Source organism: Siniperca chuatsi, linkage group LG11 (genome assembly GCF_020085105.1).
Source record: "Siniperca chuatsi isolate FFG_IHB_CAS linkage group LG11, ASM2008510v1, whole genome shotgun sequence".
Taxonomy (NCBI): Eukaryota; Metazoa; Chordata; class Actinopteri; order Centrarchiformes; family Sinipercidae; genus Siniperca; species Siniperca chuatsi.
The window spans coordinates 29,834,233-29,852,754 of record NC_058052.1 but is presented as its reverse complement, the minus strand read 5'-3'; the positions used below and the strand labels follow the sequence as shown (position 1 = coordinate 29,852,754).

At 53.7% G+C, this 18,522-nt stretch overlaps 2 protein-coding genes across 6 annotated transcripts in view; both read right to left on the bottom strand.

Annotated features, from left to right (window-relative positions):
- Window positions 1-10,679, bottom strand: part of ubr2 (ubiquitin protein ligase E3 component n-recognin 2) — a 44,989-nt gene extending 34,310 nt beyond the window's left edge. For both annotated transcript variants that reach the window (XM_044213553.1, XM_044213552.1), the window contains exons 1-10: window positions 10,460-10,679; window positions 7,072-7,355; window positions 5,759-5,837; window positions 4,274-4,387; window positions 3,799-3,929; window positions 3,218-3,356; window positions 2,860-2,922; window positions 1,388-1,508; window positions 1,194-1,301; window positions 1,000-1,088 (exon numbers count right to left, since the gene is read on the bottom strand). In XM_044213553.1, coding sequence (XP_044069488.1) covers window positions 1,000-1,088; window positions 1,194-1,301; window positions 1,388-1,508; window positions 2,860-2,922; window positions 3,218-3,356; window positions 3,799-3,929; window positions 4,274-4,387; window positions 5,759-5,837; window positions 7,072-7,355; window positions 10,460-10,543 — 1,212 coding nt within the window. In that variant the 5' untranslated portion in view covers window positions 10,544-10,679. The remainder of the gene's footprint in view (window positions 1-999; window positions 1,089-1,193; window positions 1,302-1,387; window positions 1,509-2,859; window positions 2,923-3,217; window positions 3,357-3,798; window positions 3,930-4,273; window positions 4,388-5,758; window positions 5,838-7,071; window positions 7,356-10,459) is intronic.
- Window positions 10,680-10,767: 88 nt separating this feature from the next.
- si:ch73-193i2.2 overlaps window positions 10,768-18,522 on the bottom strand; it is a 27,479-nt gene continuing 19,724 nt past the window's right edge. For 3 of the 4 annotated variants that reach the window (XM_044213541.1, XM_044213543.1, XM_044213542.1), the window contains 3 exons: window positions 13,486-13,693; window positions 12,464-12,522; window positions 10,768-11,315 (listed from right to left, as the gene is read on the bottom strand). In XM_044213541.1, coding sequence (XP_044069476.1) covers window positions 11,114-11,315; window positions 12,464-12,522; window positions 13,486-13,693 — 469 coding nt within the window. In that variant the 3' untranslated portion in view covers window positions 10,768-11,113. Of the gene's footprint in view, window positions 11,316-11,724; window positions 12,523-13,485; window positions 13,694-18,522 lie in introns of all 4 variants that reach the window. The other variant, XR_006379817.1, reaches the window with a different exon arrangement.

Below are 18,522 nucleotides of genomic sequence, written 5' to 3'. Positions count from 1 at the left end.
ATCAGGTGTGCGGGATCAGGTGTGCGGGATCAGGTGTGCGGGATCAGGTGTGCGGGATCAGGTGTGTTGGATCAGGTGTGTTGGATCAGGTGTGCTGATCAGGTGTGTTGGATCAGGTGTGTTGGATCAGGTGTGTTGGATCAGGTGTGCTGATCAGGTGTGTTGGATCAGGTGTGTTGGATCAGGTGTGCGGGATCAGGTGTGCGGGATCAGGTGTGTTGGATCAGGTGTGCGGGATCAGGTGTGCGGGATCAGGTGTGTTGGATCAGGTGTGTTGGATCAGGTGTGCTGATCAGGTGTGTTGGATCAGGTGTGTTGGATCAGGTGTGCTGGATCAGGTGTGCGGGATCAGGTGTGCTGGATCAGGTGTGCTGGATCAGGTGTGCGGGATCAGGTGTGCGGGATCAGGTGTGCTGGATCAGGTGTGCGGGATCAGGTGTGTTGGATCAGGTGTGTTGGATCAGGTGTGCTGATCAGGTGTGTTGGATCAGGTGTGTTGGATCAGGTGTGCTGGATCAGGTGTGCGGGATCAGGTGTGCTGGATCAGGTGTGCGGGATCAGGTGTGCTGGATCAGGTGTGCGGGATCAGGTGTGTTGGATCAGGTGTGCTGGATCAAGTGTGCTGGATCAGGTGTGCGGGATCAGGTGTGCGGGATCAGGTGTGCGGGATCAGGTGTGCGGGATCAGGTGTGTTGGATCAGGTGTGCTGGATCAGGTGTGCGGGATCAGGTGTGCGGGATCAGGTGTGTTGGATCAGGTGTGCTGATCAGGTGTGTTGGATCAGGTGTGTTGGATCAGGTGTGCTGGATCAGGTGTGCGGGATCAGGTGTGCGGGATCAGGTGTGCGGGATCAGGTGTGCGGGATCAGGTGTGCTGATCAGGTGTGCGGGATCAGGTGTGTTGGATCAGGTGTGCTGGATCAGGTGTGTTGATCAGGTGTGTTGATCAGGTGTGTTGGATCAGGTGTGCTGGATCAGGTGTGCTGATCAGGTGTGTTACCTTGGCAAACTGGATGGCAAATAACTTCTTGTATTTGAGGTCCATGAGGAGGCTGTTCATCAGCAGCTGGTGGTAGATGTTCCTCGCTCCTACAGCAGAGAGAGACAGGTGCGTTACATGAAACAGCACAGAGATATTATTTAAATAAATATATACACACATAAATAAATAACAGCTGAGGTGAGTGTTGTTACCTTTCCACATCTTGGAGTCGTTGAGCATCAGCTGGTCGACCAGCGAGGAGTTCTCTCCCTCAGGACCGCTCTGCAGGCCGACCTGACACAGGATCCTCCTCAGACCGTCTGAAACACAACATGTGAACACTCACAGCAGGCAGCAGCACCGGCACACACACAGAGGTATTCTGGGTAATGAAGTCCAGACCTACCAGAGTACTGAATGACCTGTCCCAACCAGCTGAGAGCCCTCAGAGCGAAACACTGATGAGCGACAACAGACGAGTGCATCACCTCAACCCTGAGAGGCTTGGACTGACGGCTGGTGTTCCTCTGAGGGGGGGGGGGGGGGTTAAAGTGAATTCAACCACACAAACAAGACAATAATAGCAAACTGAATCCAGACGTCCAGACTTCAGCGCCCACACGCTCATTAATAATGTTCTTTCTTTGCAATGTACAAAAAGCCACCTTATTTCACCGCATATGGAATCCTTCTGAGGTACAGACGTTTGAACGAAATGATAAAATGTAAATCCAGCCGCTGCTTGCCCTGAACTTTGGATTCTTCATTTGTACATTCAACAGCAAACAGAAGAAAAGGACTGATTTATGTCGATTACAAGCGACGCGCTCCATCTCTCGAGCTGGGACGATGTAAAAAGTCCTTCTGTTGGCCGCGGCTCACACAGCGACACATTCACACACAGTGAAGAGAAAGCAGCCACCTGTCGGCGAGGTCTGGAGCCCCGCCCTACATTCGTGGAGGATTGTGAACTTGGTGAAGCTTTGCAGGCTTGAGGTGAGGTTGAGACTCTTACGTCTACCGTACGACGCCATCTTGTGCAAATATCTCTTATGTCAGGTGGTAACGCTGTTTTGTCTTGTTTGTTTTTCCTTAGAGGGGGGCTTGTTGTTTTTTACAATAGATCTTTATTAAATTATTAAAACCAAAACTATAAATAAATGTTCATAAAATAATATTCACTTTACAGCGTGACGATCCTCAGTTGAGACATTCGTGTGAATATAATATTAACTGTTTTAGCAGCTCAAGTAAAGGAAAAGGCAGGTTAGTAGCCAGGTTAGTAGCCAGGTTAGTGACCAGGTTAGTAGCCAGGTTAGTGACCAGGTTAGTAGCCAGGTTAGTAGCCAGGTTAGTGACCAGGTTAGTGACCAGGTTAGTAGCCAGGTTAGTGACCAGGTTAGTGACCAGGTTAGTAGCCAGGTTAGTGACCAGGTTAGTGGCCAAGTTAGTGGCCAAGTTAGTGGCCAGGTTAGTGGCCAGGTTAGTAGCCAGGTCAGTGACCAGGTTAGTAGCCAGGTTAGTGACCAGGTCAGTGGCCAGGTCAGTGACCAGGTTAGTAGCCAGGTTAGTAGCCAGGTTAGTGGCCAGGTTAGTAGCCAGGTTAGTAGCCAGGTTAGTAGCCAGGTTAGTGACCAGGTTAGTGGCCAGGTTAGTGGCCAAGTTAGTAGCCAAGTTAGTAGCCAGGTTAGTGACCAGGTTAGTGGCCAGGTTAGTGGCCAGGTTAGTGACCAGGTTAGTAGCCAGGTTAGTGACCAGGTTAGTAGCCAGGTCAGTGACCAGGTTAGTAGCCAGGTCAGTGACCAGGTCAGTGGCCAGGTTTGTGACCAGGTTAGTGGCCAGGTTAGTGGCCAGGTTAGTGTGGAGGCAGACACTCACCACTATAACAGACTTGGCCTGTTCACAGAACTGGAAATCTCCGTATCGAACTGACTTCCTGCCCTGCACAGACAGACAGACAGACAGCGGGTAAACATCACCTGGACCTTTCAACTGATAACATGGACCTCCTCATTATGTTTCTAACTTCCTGCTCCACTCTGGGTTGATCTGACTGAACTGATTTCTTCCTGTTAACTTCACCTGTGTTGCTGCAGGTGAACTAACCGGCTACATCAGTAACAGCGTATGTAACAGTGCAACGTGTGTGTATAATGACAGTGGTGTAGAAAATGTGAATATAACATGCGTATAATGAGTGATGTGTATAAAATGTGTATAATATGAGAGTACTGACGTCTCTGTCCACACTGGTGGCGAAGCTGACAGCTTCTTTCTGGCTGCAGCTGACGGCTTTCCGCAGAGTGTAGATCACCTGTTCATACGTGTGGACTTCATCATTAAACAACATGCAGTAGTAGGTGTCTCCTCTCTCCCTGAACACACACACACACACACACACAGTATCAGTACAGCAGTATAACAGTATAATAACAGTATAATGTGCTGCTAGCGCCCCCTACAGGCTGCAACCTGAACAAACAGCATCCTGATGACTTAAAGGCACACACTGTTTAACATGAGTAAAATACTTTTAACAGTCTCAGATGTTTCAAAAATGTACAGATCTTGTTTGTGAAGATTTTGATAATTTTTGATTTAACACTGATGAAGATTTGGAACGTTTTGTCATCTTTTCCTCCCCGCTTCACCTCCGCAACATCCCCCCGCTTCACCTCCGCAACATCCCCCCGCTTCACCTCCGCAACATCCCCCCGCTTCACCCCCGCTTCAACTCACATCACAGTCCTTCTGATACGGATCAGGACTGGATACTGAACCATAATGGATCAGCTGATACAGCGGAACATGTCTTACGGTGGCTCCAGTCCCGCAGGTAGCTGGTCCTCCTGATCCCAGGTCAGCATGTCCACAGCATACTTCAGGATGATGGAGAAGATGCTGTAACCACGGGCAACCATATCAGCTGGAAGCTGAGCTACAGGATCCTGGAGGGACAAACAGTACAGAGTGAAAATACTGCAGCAAGGCACTGACAGAGAGACAGACAGGCAGGCAGAGAGACAGACAGGCAGACAGGTAGAGAGACAGGGAGACAGACAGGCAGGTAGAGAGACAGGGAGAGAGACAGACAGGCAGGTAGAGAGACAGGCAGGCAGAGAGACAGACAGGGAGACAGGCAGGCAGGTAGAGAGACAGACAGGGAGACAGACAGGCAGGTAGAGAGACAGACAGGGAGACAGGCAGGCAGGTAGAGAGACAGACAGAGAGACAGGCAGACAGGTAGAGAGACAGGGAGACAGACAGAGAGACAGACCGGTAGCTGTCCCACCTCCTCTGTGTCTCTGTTGTTGGCTGCAGGTGTGTGTTTCTGGCAGCAAGGACCCTTCTTCCAGGCTTCAGCATCTCCGCAGTCACAGAAACCTCCACCTCCTGACGTGGTCATCTACAACACACACACTCACTTTAGTTTCACTATCCCCGTGGGGACAGTCACTGACATAATGCTTTCCCTCAACAGAACTGGAACTGGAACCTGATCGACCTTTGACCTCAGAGCAGCAGCATCACTTCCTGCTCCCTGGCGCTCTAAACGCTAAGGACACACTGGGCCGTCCTTTAGGAAAGGAGGTCATGCCGTCCCACGATTCCTTGCTGCGACAACATTGAAAGCGGCGCACCGTTTGGCCGTTCACGTAAAGCAGACTCAGAGAGAGATCGCGTGAATACGGACAGAAAACACGATGCGTCTCTTCTGAGGTTTAGCAGTGACGTGGACTCTGCAGACCGGAGACAGACGCTCGTCTCCTCGCTGCGCTGCGTTGTTATAAACTATGACGAACCTGTCGCGGGTCGCTTCTCTCGCCCCGTCCAGCCGCCGTTTCTCCCTCTTCATCTCCTTTCAGTGCTCATGCATCAGTTCCTGTGGCTGCTCTGACATTCGATATGTTGGTGTTCACGTTTGCCGTCTGCTGTCGTGTAAACGCTCTCAAAGTGTTGTTAAAACCTGTTCGATATAAGTTTTATTGGCCATTCAAAAGAATTTTAAGAATCTCGCGCGCCATTTAGTAAGAAGTAATTCCAGAGACTGACTCTCGGCGCCCAGCTGCGACTGACTTCCAGCATCGTCCACGAGTATATAGCCTGCAGGAAGCAACACGGTAAGAACGGCGAAATAAGATGCGCTTTCTGTAGTCCATCTTCGGAGCACTGTAGTTTCCCCACGGCAATAACATCCGCCGTCGCCTGCCGCCGCCGTCGCCTGCCGCCGTCGCCTGGTGTCAGTGCGGTCGGATTCTCTCAGCGCCGCGGGGTCGTTTCCTGAGTCCTGATGAATTCTCCTTTATCCTTCCTCGACGTTTCGACCGCAGCCCGGGTTTAACCAGATTCAGGTCCAGGACCACAGACACTTCCGGGTTTTAGGACTAAAGGTACGTCCCGGTTTAAAGACTACAGACACGTTCAGGTTTTAGGACTGACCGTCTCAAAAACATTAAAATCACAGATCTTCTAAAACAGCATAAATACACATTTCAGTCAGCAGTAAATAACAGCACAGGGAACAGTGTTAGCTCTGTATGACACCTGAGCAGGTAAACAGCAGCTGTTCCTGTGTCAGCTCTGTGACATCATCCACCTGAGTGGTGGGCGGGGTCACCTGCAGTGTGTCACATCAACCAGCTGGTGCGTGTGTGTGTGTTACCTGTGTGTGTGTTACCTGTGTGTGTTACCTGTGTGTGTGTGTGTTACCTGTGTGTGTGTTACCTGTGTGTGTGTTACCTGTGTGTGTGTGTGTTACCTGTGTGTGTGTACTCACCCTGTATCGATGCTCTTTGTGAACGCTGCCCAAGAAGCACTGCATGCACAGAACACAGGTCGGGTCAGCTGCACACTCCCTAAACACCCACACAGAAATTGGTTAATACCTGAACAGTGTGTGTGTGTGTTTATCACCTGCAGGAGAAGGTGTGTTTGTTACCTGTGTGTATACATATTCCCTGTGAACTTTAAACCCCGTCCTCGTATTTTAAAGTGGATCTCTGAGTTTTTTCCTTCTGCTGCATTTTAGCAGCTCAGAGTGAAATCTGAAACATGTTGCTGCTAACAGGCTAACATGCTAACAGGCTAACATGCTAACAGGCTAACAGGCTAACATGCTAATACAAACATATTGGCCAGTTTGGGAACCAACATGACGGCAGACAGAATTAAAGCCGTCAGGAGAGCGAGAGCATCAGATGGTCAGCTGTGATGTCAGCTGCAGGTCGGTACTGCTGTTCTCTCTACAGACACGTCTGTTAGCCCGTCTGTCAGCCCGTCTGTTAGCCCGTATGTTAGCCCGTCTGTCAGCCCGTCTGTTAGCCCGTCTGTCAGCCCGTCTGTCAGCCCGTCTGTTAGCCCGTATGTTAGCCCGTCTGTCAGCCCGTCTGTTAGCCCGTATGTTAGCCCGTCTGTCAGCCCGTCTGTTAGCCCGTCTGTTAGCCTGTCTGTCAGCCCGTCTGTTAGCCCGTCTGTTAGCCCGTCTGTCAGCCCGTCTGTTAGCCTGAACGTTAGCCCGCCTGTTAGCCTGAACGTTAGCCCGCCTGTTAGCCCGCCTGTCAGCCCGTCTGTCAGCCCCCTGTTAGCCCGTATGTTAGCCCGCCTTCAGCCCGCCTGTTAGCCTGAGCCTGTCTGTCAGCCCGCCTGTTAGCCCCGCCTGTCAGCCCGTCTGTCGTTAGCCCGCCTGTTAGCCTGAACGTTAGCCCGCCTGTTAGCCCGCCTGTCAACCCGTCTGTCAGCCCGTCTGTTAGCCTGAACGTTAGCCTGAACGTTAGCCCGTCTGTTAGCCCGCCTGTTAGCCCGTCTGTTAGCCCGTCTGTGAGCCCGTCTGTGTTCACATGCAGTCAGTCTGTCCCATCAGAGCAGCCGAACCAGCAGTCAGCAGCTCCTGTCTGCAGTGGACCCGTGGACGGACAGACAGCTGTCTCTGGATCACTGTGAGACTGAAGGAAACTTAGAAACAGCAGGATTCTCAGGCAGCTTCTGCAGCGGAAGAGTGTGTGTGTGTGTGTGTGTGTGTGTGTGTGTTACCTGTGTGTGTGTGTGTGTGTGTGTGTGTGTGTGTGTGTGTTACCTGTGTGTGTGTGTTACCTGCAGGAGTAGGTGGGCTCTCCCACCTTGAACACGTGTCCGCACAGTGGTGAAGGCTGGTTCTTCTCCTGCAGGAGCGCCAGGCCGGTGGCCGGCTCCTCCCCCAGCAGGAGCCACTCCAGAGGAGCCAGGAGGAGCAGCTGACAGGCCAGCTCCTCCCTCTGCTCCTCCCTCTGCTCCTCCCTGCTGCTGCCCCCGCTGGGACCCAGGCAAAGGATTCTGGGTACGTACACGGCCAGGTGACGGTACACCTCCTGCTGCAGGTCGGCCGCCGGCAGCCACCGCTGGGGGGGGAGGAGTCAGGTCAGTTTCAGTTTAAAGTGACTCTGCAAAACCTTCTGAACTGGTCCAGAGTCAGAAACTGAACTACTGAAAGCTGCTTTTCTAACACGTGTTGATCACAAACTGTCAGCAACACCGAACATGAGACGACTGCGCACACTGAACACCTCCATATAACCCGTACTGTACGTAGTACACCTGTACTGTATGTAGTACTCCTGTACTGTACGTAGTACACCTGTACTACTCCCGTACTGTACGTAGTACACCTGTACTGTATGTAGTACACCTGTACTACTCCCGTACTGTACGTAGTACACCTGTACTGTATGTAGTACACCTGTACTACTCCCGTACTGTATGTACTAATCCCGTACTGTACGTAGTACACCTGTACTACACCCGTACTGTATGTACTACTCCTGTACTGTACGTACTACTGTATGTACTACTCCTGTACTGTACGTAGTACTCCTGTACTACTCCTGTACTGTATGTACTACACCTGTACTACTCCTGTACTGTATGTACTACTGTATGTACTACTGTATGTACTACTGTATGTACTGTACGTAGTACTCCTGTACTACTCCTGTACTGTATGTACTACACCTGTACTACTCCTGTACTGTATGTACTACTGTATGTACTACTGTATGTACTACTCCTGTACTGTACGTAGTACTCCTGTACTACTCCCGTACTGTATGTACTACACCTGTACTGTACGTAGTACACCTGTACTACTCCTGTACTGTATGTACTACTCCTGTACTGTACGTAGTACACCTGTACTACTCCTGTACTGTACGTAGTACTCCTGTACTGTATGTAGTACTCCTGTACTACTCCCGTACTGTATGTACTACTCCTGTACTGTATGTAGTACTCCCGTACTACTCCCGTACTGTATGTACTTCTGTATGTACTACTGTATGTACTACACCTGTACTGTAGCATAGAAGCCTTTGGAAACCCCAGCAGTCTGCAGTCAGTGATCATCAGCAGGTTGATCTGACTGTCACAGTTAGTTCGTGTTTTCTGCTGAGGCTCAGTGACACACTGACCTGACACTACCTGACACCCAGCTAACGCCCAGCTAACACCCAGCTAACGCTGAGCTAACGACCAGCTAACACCCAGCTAACACCGAGCTAACACAGAGCTAACACCCAGCTAACGCCCAGCTAACACCGAGCTAACGCTGAGCTAACGCCCAGCTAACACCGAGCTAACACCCAGCTAACGCTGAGCTAACACAGAGCTAACACCCAGCTAACGCCCAGCTAACACCGAGCTAACGCTGAGCTAACGCCCAGCTAACACCGAGCTAACACCCAGCTAACACCCAGCTAACGCTGAGCTAACGCCCAGCTAACACCCAGCTAACACCGAGCTAACACAGAGCTAACACCCAGCTAACGCCCAGCTAACACCGAGCTAACGCCGAGCTAACGCCCAGCTAACACCGAGCTAACACCCAGCTAACACCCAGCTAACGCTGAGCTAACGCCCAGCTAACACCCAGCTAACACTGAGCTCACACCGAGCTAACGCCCAGCTAACACTGAGCTAACACCAAGCTAACACCCAGCTAACACCGAGCTAACACCCTGCTAACACTGAGCTCACACCGAGCTAACACTGAGCTCACACCGAGCTAACACCCAGCTAACAGTGAGCTCACGCCCAGCTAACGCTGAGCTAACGCCCAGCTAACACCCTGCTAACACTGAGCTAATGCCCTGCTAACACTGAGCTAACACCCAGCTAACACTGAGCTCACACCGAGCTAACGCCCTGCTAACACTGAGCTAACACCGAGCTAACATCCTGGTAACACTGAGCTAACACCCAGCTAACACCGAGCTAACACTGAGCTAACACCCAGCTAACACTGAGCTCACACCGAGCTAACACCCAGCTAACAGTTAGCTCACATCGAGCTAACAACCAGCTGACACCCAGCTAACGCTGAGCTAACACCGAGCTAACGCTGAACTAACACTGAGCTAACACCCAGCTATCACTGAGCTAACACTGAGCTAAGACCCTGCTATCACTGAGCTAACATTGCTAACACTGCTAAGTTAGCATTGTCACATAACCAGCTGCTGTCCTGGAACACACCCGAGCAGATGGTTATAGGTGGGGCTGGTTTTGCTAATATTGGGTTTGCAGGTGTTTGCATTGACGTGCCCTGATTTATATAAACAATAATGATAATAATAATAATGATGATTTAGATAAATGTATAAATTTAATTGGATTTACATTCTTCTTCTCAACTGAATTTCTGCATCACAGTTTATATAAATAAAGTTGTGAAGTTATAACATGATGGAAGATTATATCTTTTTATACTCATAACATCCAGTAGACTGTCTCAGGTCTACTGTCTAAATTAATAACAATAATAACAATAACAATAACAATGATGATGACAGGTCAGATTACACCAAAATGCGTCACAGCCCGAGCTCTTCAACACCTGACAACAGGTGTATCATGTAGAAATGTTGTTACCTGTCTGCTGTGAAGCTAATAAATAATATTCTATGAAGCAGCAAGCTAACAGCTGCCCGGTGTTATACAAAACTGTCACCTGTCGTACAGGTGTGTCTGTACCTCACCTGCCTTTTCACAGAGCTTCTTCTCTCCGAAACTTTCGGTGCATCAGTATCACCTGTCCATGTCATTTATTCTCCATGTTTGGTCAAAAACGGCTAAATAAAGTGTCGATAAGTCTGAAGGTGGGTTTTAATGTTAAATAAGCGTTCAGAAACAGTTCTGACAGGTAAAAACATGCAGGTGTGATTGAATAAAGCCAACAGGTGTGTTTAAGCTGTGAGCTCGGGCTGATAGACGCACAGCAGCTGTTTCTGACAGCTTTAATCTCACATCCAGATGTTTTACAGATCACTGCGAGCAGCGCAGCTATTAGCATTAGCATTAGCTCCGTGTAGCCGAGCGGGGCTGAAAAACAAGCCGAGCCGGAGGCAGATTAACCACCAAACACGTCGCTCAGCAGGTGAAACACGTCAGTGTGACGCGGTGACAGCACAGGTGAGAGTCAGCGGGGCTGACAGCTCGAGGAGCCGCTTACCGACGCGGTGTCTTTGGCGGAGAAATTCAGGAATTCAGAACATAAAGCGGACGTTGGGTCTCTGTCGGACTGGGCCGCCGCCATCTTTCCTCCCTCTGCTCTGTGGCTGCTGGAAGAAGAAGAACCCGGAACCGGAAATCATCAACAGCTGAGGGGGCGGGGCGGAGGAACAGAGGGGGCGGGGCCGGCGGTGGCACAAACATGTGGAAGGCCACTTCCGCCAATTAAAGAAAAACCAAATATATAATAAAGATGAAAAGCTCTTCGTGATGAAGTCATAATTAGACTTGTTATCTCATCGTTTTCCCACCATCCCCACTCATCTGTTTAATGTTCCATATCAACTCAATCAAAGGTTTTGAATCCAGCAGACCACAGAGGGCGAAGATGAAACAGAATAATACAATAACAACAAACAGGATATGAATATAGGAACATTTCCATTCTGAAGCGCAGCCAGTGAATCACAGCTCACTGATGTGTTCGAACCTCCAAAACATTCACATTACTTCTTCAAACCAATTATTTCATTTTATTTAAAGTCTACGGAGAACTACGGCGTTCTCACTGCCCCTCTTCTGATCTGGTCTGGTGTGATCAGGTTCTGGTCCTCACAGATCAGTCAGGTTTGATCTCCTCTCAGACTCAGATCTGTTAACCTGAGTCCGTCCTGTTCTGAACCAGCTGCTGGACCAGAGTCCGGAGCTGCTTCAGCTCTGCTCGGATAGCCTGAAGCTCCTGGCTCTGCAGGTTCTGGTCCCAAAGCTCCTGGTTCTGAATCTCCTGGTTCTGCAGGTTCTGGTCCCGAAGCTCCTGGTCCTGAAGGTTGTGGTCCTGGCTCGGGTCTGTCTGGACTCTGGTAGAGAGAACAATAAATACTAAGACCACCAGTTCACTCACAATCACAGATTTGGACCAATCAGGAAGCTGAGAGCATTTATAATATTTATGTTCCTAATTTAAATAATGTATAAATCTGCTGCTGTTCTATATTTCTGTTACAGTCATTAATCCCTGACCCTTCATGTCCAGACTCAGACCGGATGAATCCACATGTGGTGCTGTAGTGAGTGTTTGGGGCAGCAGGACGGTGTGTGTGGGGCGGAGGCAGAATAAACTACAGTGTGTGTGTTCGTGGTGATGGAGGAACATGTCACCCAGTGCAGCAGAGCGGCTCAATGATGAGTTTTAATAGTTTCTGATGACGACGATGGAGGAAGAAGATCCATCACCTGTGACTCACCTGTGACTCACCTGTGACTCACCTGTTAGCTGAGACGTTGACTGCTGGCTGAGTCTGAACAAGAAGACACATGTCTGACAGTATCATATGGAGATGTTTTAGATATTAGATATAGATCACGGGCTTTTCTCAGTCTGCGTTCTTGTCTGTTCTCGTGAAACGTCATCTTTTGCGGCCAAAGTACTGTCAAAAACAAAAGTTCGCATTTCGCCAAGAACGGTTCAAATTAAAAAGCGTTCTCGACGCCCATTTTACCGCGGATCAGCGGTCGGTAACTTGTATGAACTTGACAGCACAAATATCCCAGAACTGAAAATGTGCTCAACGTTTCCGGAGTTCAGAAGCTCCACAAGCGCCTGCAGGGGCATCTGGCTCACGGACTCACGGACCTCAGTCCGGGTCAGTCCGGGTCGCGGACCGGTCCCAGTCCGGCAGAGGAAAGCTAGGCCCCCAGCTGAGAGACATTTGTTTATTCTGTCCTTACACAGTGATTCTGTAACGTTTAACTTGAATCACGACACCGCTGACTCGTGGCGTCGCTGCTTTATTACTATAGATAGATAATAGATAATGTTAGTGTACGGCTGTGGTTACAGAACTTATTCCGCAATGCCAGCAAGACCGCATCGTCTCAGACTGCAACAGCGTCCTGCGTGCTCGTGACCTTGCGAGTCCGTTCTTTTGAGAAACGCCTCGCGTCCACAAAGAGACTCCATGTTTTCCAGATGCTTCACGAAACTAAACGTTTCTGTGATTCTCACCCAGAAGCTCCGACTGTCCCCACGTCTCTCTGCAGGACCAGGAACTGATCCAGGGTCTCCTACAGGACACACAGAGACACAGAGATACAGAGAGACAGAGACACAGAGACACAGACACAGAGACACACAGAGACACAGACACACAGACACACAGACACAGAGATACAGAGAGACAGAGACACAGAGACACAGACACAGAGACACACAGAGACACAGACACACACAGACACAGAGACACACAGACACACAGAGACACAGAGACACACAGAGACACAGACACAGAGACACAGACAAAGAGACACAGAGACACAGAGATACAGAGACACAGAGACACAGAGACACAGACACAGAGAGACAGAGACACAGAGATACAGAGACACAGAGACACACAGAGACACAGACACAGAGACACACAGAGACACAGAGACACAGAGATACAGAGAGACAGAGACACAGAGACACAGAGACACAGAGAGACAGAGACACAGAGACACAGACACAGAGACACACAGAGACACAGAGACACACAGAGACACAGAGAGACACAGAGATACAGACACAGAGAGACAGAGACACAGACACAGAGAGACAGAGACACAGAGATACAGAGAGACAGAGACACAGAGACACAGAGACACAGAGAGACAGAGACACAGACACAGAGACACAGAGACACACAGAGACACAGAGACACAGAGACACAGACAAAGAGACACAGAGACACAGAGACACACAGAGACACAGAGACACAGACAAAGAGACACAGAGACACAGAGACACAGAGAGACAGAGACACAGACAAAGAGACACAGAGACACACAGAGACACAGAGACACACAGAGACACAGAGACACAGAGAAAGAGACACAGAGACACACAGAGACACAGAGACACAGAGACACAGACAAAGAGACACAGAGACACACAGAGACACAGAGACAGACAGAGGAACAGAGACACATCTTTACTTCCTAAACTTTAAACTTTAAATAAAAACAGACTCTTTTTTTTTCTTCACACACTTTGATCTCCGCAGTGATGCGGCCCATCTCGCCATGGTAACGGGGGTTTGTTGTGATGTCATCTTCGTAGGCGTCGGCCAGTGGCGCGCAGTGGTTGGCGATGTACTGGTTGTCATAGAAACGGCGGAGCAGAGGCATGGACTCCTCCACCTGCAGGATGACGGCGGCCTGCTGCATCACAGCGTTAGCCTGCGAGTTATCGTGCACCCTACACACACACACACACACACACACACACACACACACACACACACACACACACACACACACACACACACACACACACACACACACACACACACACACACACACACACACACACACACACACACACACACACACACACACACACACACACACACACACACACACACACACACACACACACACACACACACACACACACACACACACACACACACACACACACACACACACATACACACACACACACACACACACACACACACACACACACACACACACACACACACACACACACACACACACACACACACACACACACACACACACACACACACACACACACACACACACACACACACACACACACACACACACACACACACACACACACACACACACACACACACACACACACACACACACACACACACACACACACACACACACACACACACACACACACACACACACACACACACACACACACACACACACACACACACACACACACACACACACACACACACACACACACACACACACACACACACACACACACACACACACACACACACACACACACACACACACACACACACACACACACACACACACACACACACACACACACACACACACACACACACACACACACACACACACAGACACACACACACACACACACACACACATACACACACACACACACAGACACACACACACACACACACACACACACACACACACACACACGAACATCAGCTGTTCGTCAGTGTCAGGAAGTGCAGCTTCATCATCACCGCACTGTAAATGTTGCCATTGTATTTCTGCAAACCACGGATTCGTGAGTGTCTCCGTTTCAGTACGTATAATACTTCAAAACAAGACGGTGTCGCCTCAGTCGCCCGTCCTCAGTCGCCCCTCAGTCGCCCTCAGTCAGCCCTCAGTCGCCCCTCAGTCGCCCCTCAGTCGCCCCTCAGTCGTCCCTCAGCCGCCCCTCAGTCGTCCCTCAGTCGCCTCAGCCTCAGTGCCGCCCCTCAGTCGCCTCAGTCGCCCTCAGTCGCCCCTCAGTCGTCCCTCAGTCGTCCCTCAGTCGTCCTCAGTCGCCCTCAGTCGCCCTCAGTCGCCCTCAGTCGCCCCTCAGTCGTCCCTCAGTCGTCCCTCAGTCGCCGTCCCTCCCTCGCCCCCTCAGTCGCCCTCAGTGGCCGTCGCCCCTCAGTCGCCCTCAGTCGCCCCTCAGTCGCCCCTCAGTCGCCCCTCAGCCGCCCTCAGTCGCCCCTCAGTCGCCCCTCAGTCGCCCCTCAGCCGCCTCAGTCAGTCAGTGCCCCTCAGTCGCCCCTCAGTCGCCCTCAGTCGCCCCTCAGTCGCCCCTCAGTCGCCCCTCAGCCGTCCTCAGTGGCCCCTCAGCCCCTCAGTCTGCCCTCAGTCGCCCTCAGTCGCCCTCAGTCGTCCCTCAGTCGCCCCAGCAGTCAGTCCCCTCAGTCGCCCCTCAGTCGCCCCTCAGTCGTCCTCAGTGGGTCCCTCAGTCGCCCCTCAGTCGGTCCCTCAGTCGCCTCAGTGGCCCTCAGTCCCTCAGTCGCCCCTCAGTCGTCCTCAGTCGATCCCTCAGTGCCTCAGCCCCTCAGTCGCCCCTCAGTCGCCCCTCAGTCGTCCCTCAGTCGTCCCTCAGTCGCCCCTCAGTCGCCCCTCAGTCGCCCCTCAGTCGTCCCTCAGTCGTCCCTCAGTCGCCCCTCAGTCGTCCCTCAGTCGCCCCTCAGTCGCCCCTCAGTCGCCTCAGTCGCCCCTCGCCTCAGCCGCCCCTCAGTCGTCCCTCAGTCGTCCTCAGTCGCCCTCAGCCGCCCCTCAGTCGGTCCTCAGTCGTCCTCAGTCGCCCCTCAGTCGCCCTCAGTCGCCCTCAGTCGCCCCTCAGTCAGTCGCCCTCAGTCGCCTCAGCCGCCCCTCAGCCCCTCAGTCGTCCCTCAGTCGTCCCTCAGTCGACCCTCAGTCGCCCTCCCCTCAGTCGCCCCTCAGTCGCCCTCAGTCGTCCCTCAGTCGCCCCTCAGTCGCCCCTCAGTCGTCCCTCAGTCGCCCCTCAGTCGTCCCTCAGTCGCCCCTCAGTCGTCCCTCAGTCGTCCCTCAGTCGCCCCTCAGTCGCCCCTCAGTCGCCCCTCAGTCGCCCCTCAGTCGTCCCTCAGTCGCCCCTCAGTCGTCCCTCAGTCGCCCCTCAGTCGAGTCCCTCAATCCGCCCCTCAGTCGCCCTCTCAGTGGGCCCCTCAGTGTCGCCCCTCAGCCGTCAGCCCCTCAGTCGCCCCTCAGTCGCCCCTCAGCCTCCCTGCCTCAGCCTCAGTGGCCCCTCAGCCGCCCCTCAGTCGTCCCTCAGTGCCCCTCAGTGGCCCCTCAGTCGCCCAGGAGTCGCCCCTCAGCCGCCCTCAGTGTCGCCCCTCAGTGGAGCCCTCAGTGGTCGCCTCAGTCGCCCTCAGTCGCCCTCAGTCGCCGTCCTCAGTCGTCCCTCTCGGTCGCCTCAGTCGCCGCCCCTCAGTCGCCCTCGCCGATTCAGCCGCCCCCTCAGTCGCCCTCGTCGCCCTCAGTCGTCCTCAGCCGCCCTCAGCCGCCCTCAGTCGCCCCTCAGTCGCCGCCCTCAGCCGCCCCTCTCGCGCCCTCAGTCGCCTCAGCCGCCCCTCCCCTCAGTCGCCTCAGTCGCCCTCAGTCGCCCTCAGTCGCCCTCAGTGGGCCCCTCAGTCGCCCTCAGTCGCCCCTCAGTCGCCCTCAGTCGCCTCAGTCGTCCCTCCAGTCGCCCTCAGTCGCCCTCAGTCGTCCCTCAGTGGTCCCTCAGTGCCCCTCAGTCGCCCTCAGTCGCCCCCTCAGTGGCCCCTCAGTCGCCCCTCAGTCGCCCAGGAGCCCCCTCAGTCGCCCCCCTCAGTCGATCAGTCTCAGTCGCCTCAGCCGCCTCAGTCGCCTCAGTCGCCCCTCAGTCGCCCCTCAGTCGCCCCTCAGTCAGTCCCTCAGTCGCCCTCAGTCGCCCCTCAAGCCGCCTCAATTAGTCCCTCAGCCTCCTTCGCCGCCTCAGTCGTCCCTCAGTCGCCCCTCAGTCGCCAGTTAGCCCTCAGTGCCCTCAGTCCGCCTCAGCCGGTCCAGGAGTCGCCCCTCAGTCGCCTCAGTCGCCTCAGTCGCCTCAGCCGTCCTCAGTCGTCAGTCCCTCAGTCGCCCCTCAGTGCCCCTCCCTCAGTCGCCGCCCTCAGTCGCCCCTCAGTCGCCCCTCAGCCGCCCTCAGCCGCCCTCAGTCGCCTCAGTCGCAGTCCTCAGTCGCCTCAGTCGCCCCTCAGTCGCCCCTCAGTCGTCCTCAGTCGTCCTCAGTCGCCCTCAGCCGCCCCTCAGTCGCCCTCAGTGCGCGCCTCAGTCGTCCTCAGCCGTCCCTCAGTCGCCCCTCAGTCGCCTCAGTCGCGCCTCAGTCGCCCTCAGTCGCCTCAGTCGCCCCTCAGTCGCCCCTCAGTCGCCCTCAGCCGCCCTCAGTCGCCCCTCAGTCGCCCTCAGTGCGCCCCTCAGCCGCCCCTCAGTGGCCCCTCAGCCGCCCTCTCAGTGAGCGCCTCAGTCGCCCTCAGCCGCCTCAGCGGTGATCCAGGAGGTTGGTCGCCCCTCAGTCGCCTCAGTCGCTCGCCTCAGTCGCCCCTCAGCCGCCTCAGTCGCCCCTCAGTCGCCCCAGCCGCCCTCCCGCCCTCTCAGTCGCCCCTCAGTCGATCCTCAGTCGCCGCCTCAGTCGCCCTCAGCCGCCCCTCAGTCGTCCCTCAGCCGCCCTCAGTCGCCCCTCAGTCGCCGCCCTCAGTCGCCTCAGCCGCCTCCAAGCCGCCCGCCCTCAGTCGCCCCTCAGCCGCCTCAGTCGCCCTCGCCGCCTCAGTGGCGTCCTCAGTCGCCTCAGTCGCCCTCAGTCCGCCAGTGGCCCTCAGTCGCGTCCCTCAGTCAGCCCTCAGCCGCCTCAGTCGGCCCCTCAGCCGCCTCAGCCCCTCAGCCGCCCCTCAGTCGCCCCTCAGTCGCCCCTCAGTCGCCCCCTCAGTCGCCTCCGTCGCCTCAGTCGCCCTCAGCCGCCCAGGAGTCGCCCTCAGTCGCCCTCTCGCCTCAGTCGCCCCTCAGTCGTCCCCTCAGTCGCCCCTCAGCCGCCTCAGTCGTCCCTCAGGAGCCGCCTCAGTCGCCCCTCAGTCGCCTCAGTCGCCCCTCAGTCGCCCTCAGCCGCCTCAGCCGCCCTCAGTCGCCAGTCGCTCTCGCCCCTCAGTCGCCCCTCAGTCGCCCCTCAGTCGCCCCTCAGTCGTCCTCAGTCGCCTCAGTCGCCCTCAGGAGTCGCCTCAGTCGCCGCCTCAGCCGCCCCTCAGCCGTCGCGCCTCAGTCGCCCCTCAGTCGCCCCTCAGCCGGAGAGACAGAGACACAGAGACACAGAGACACAGACACAGAGACACAGACACAGAGAGACAGAGACACAGAGATACAGAGAGACAGAGAGACAGAGACACAGACACACACAGAGACACAGAGACACAGACACAGAGACACAGAGACACAGAGACACACAGAGACACACAGACACACAGACACAGAGACACACAGAGAGACAGAGACACAGACACAGAGACACACAGAGACACAGAGACACACAGACACAAAGAGACACAGAGACACACAGACACACAGAGAGACAGAGACACACAGAGACACAGAGACACAGACACAGAGACACAGACACAGAGAGACAGAGACACAGAGATACAGAGAGACAGAGAGACAGAGACACAGACACAGAGACACACAGAGACACAGAGACACAGACACAGAGACACAGAGACACAGAGACACACAGAGACACAC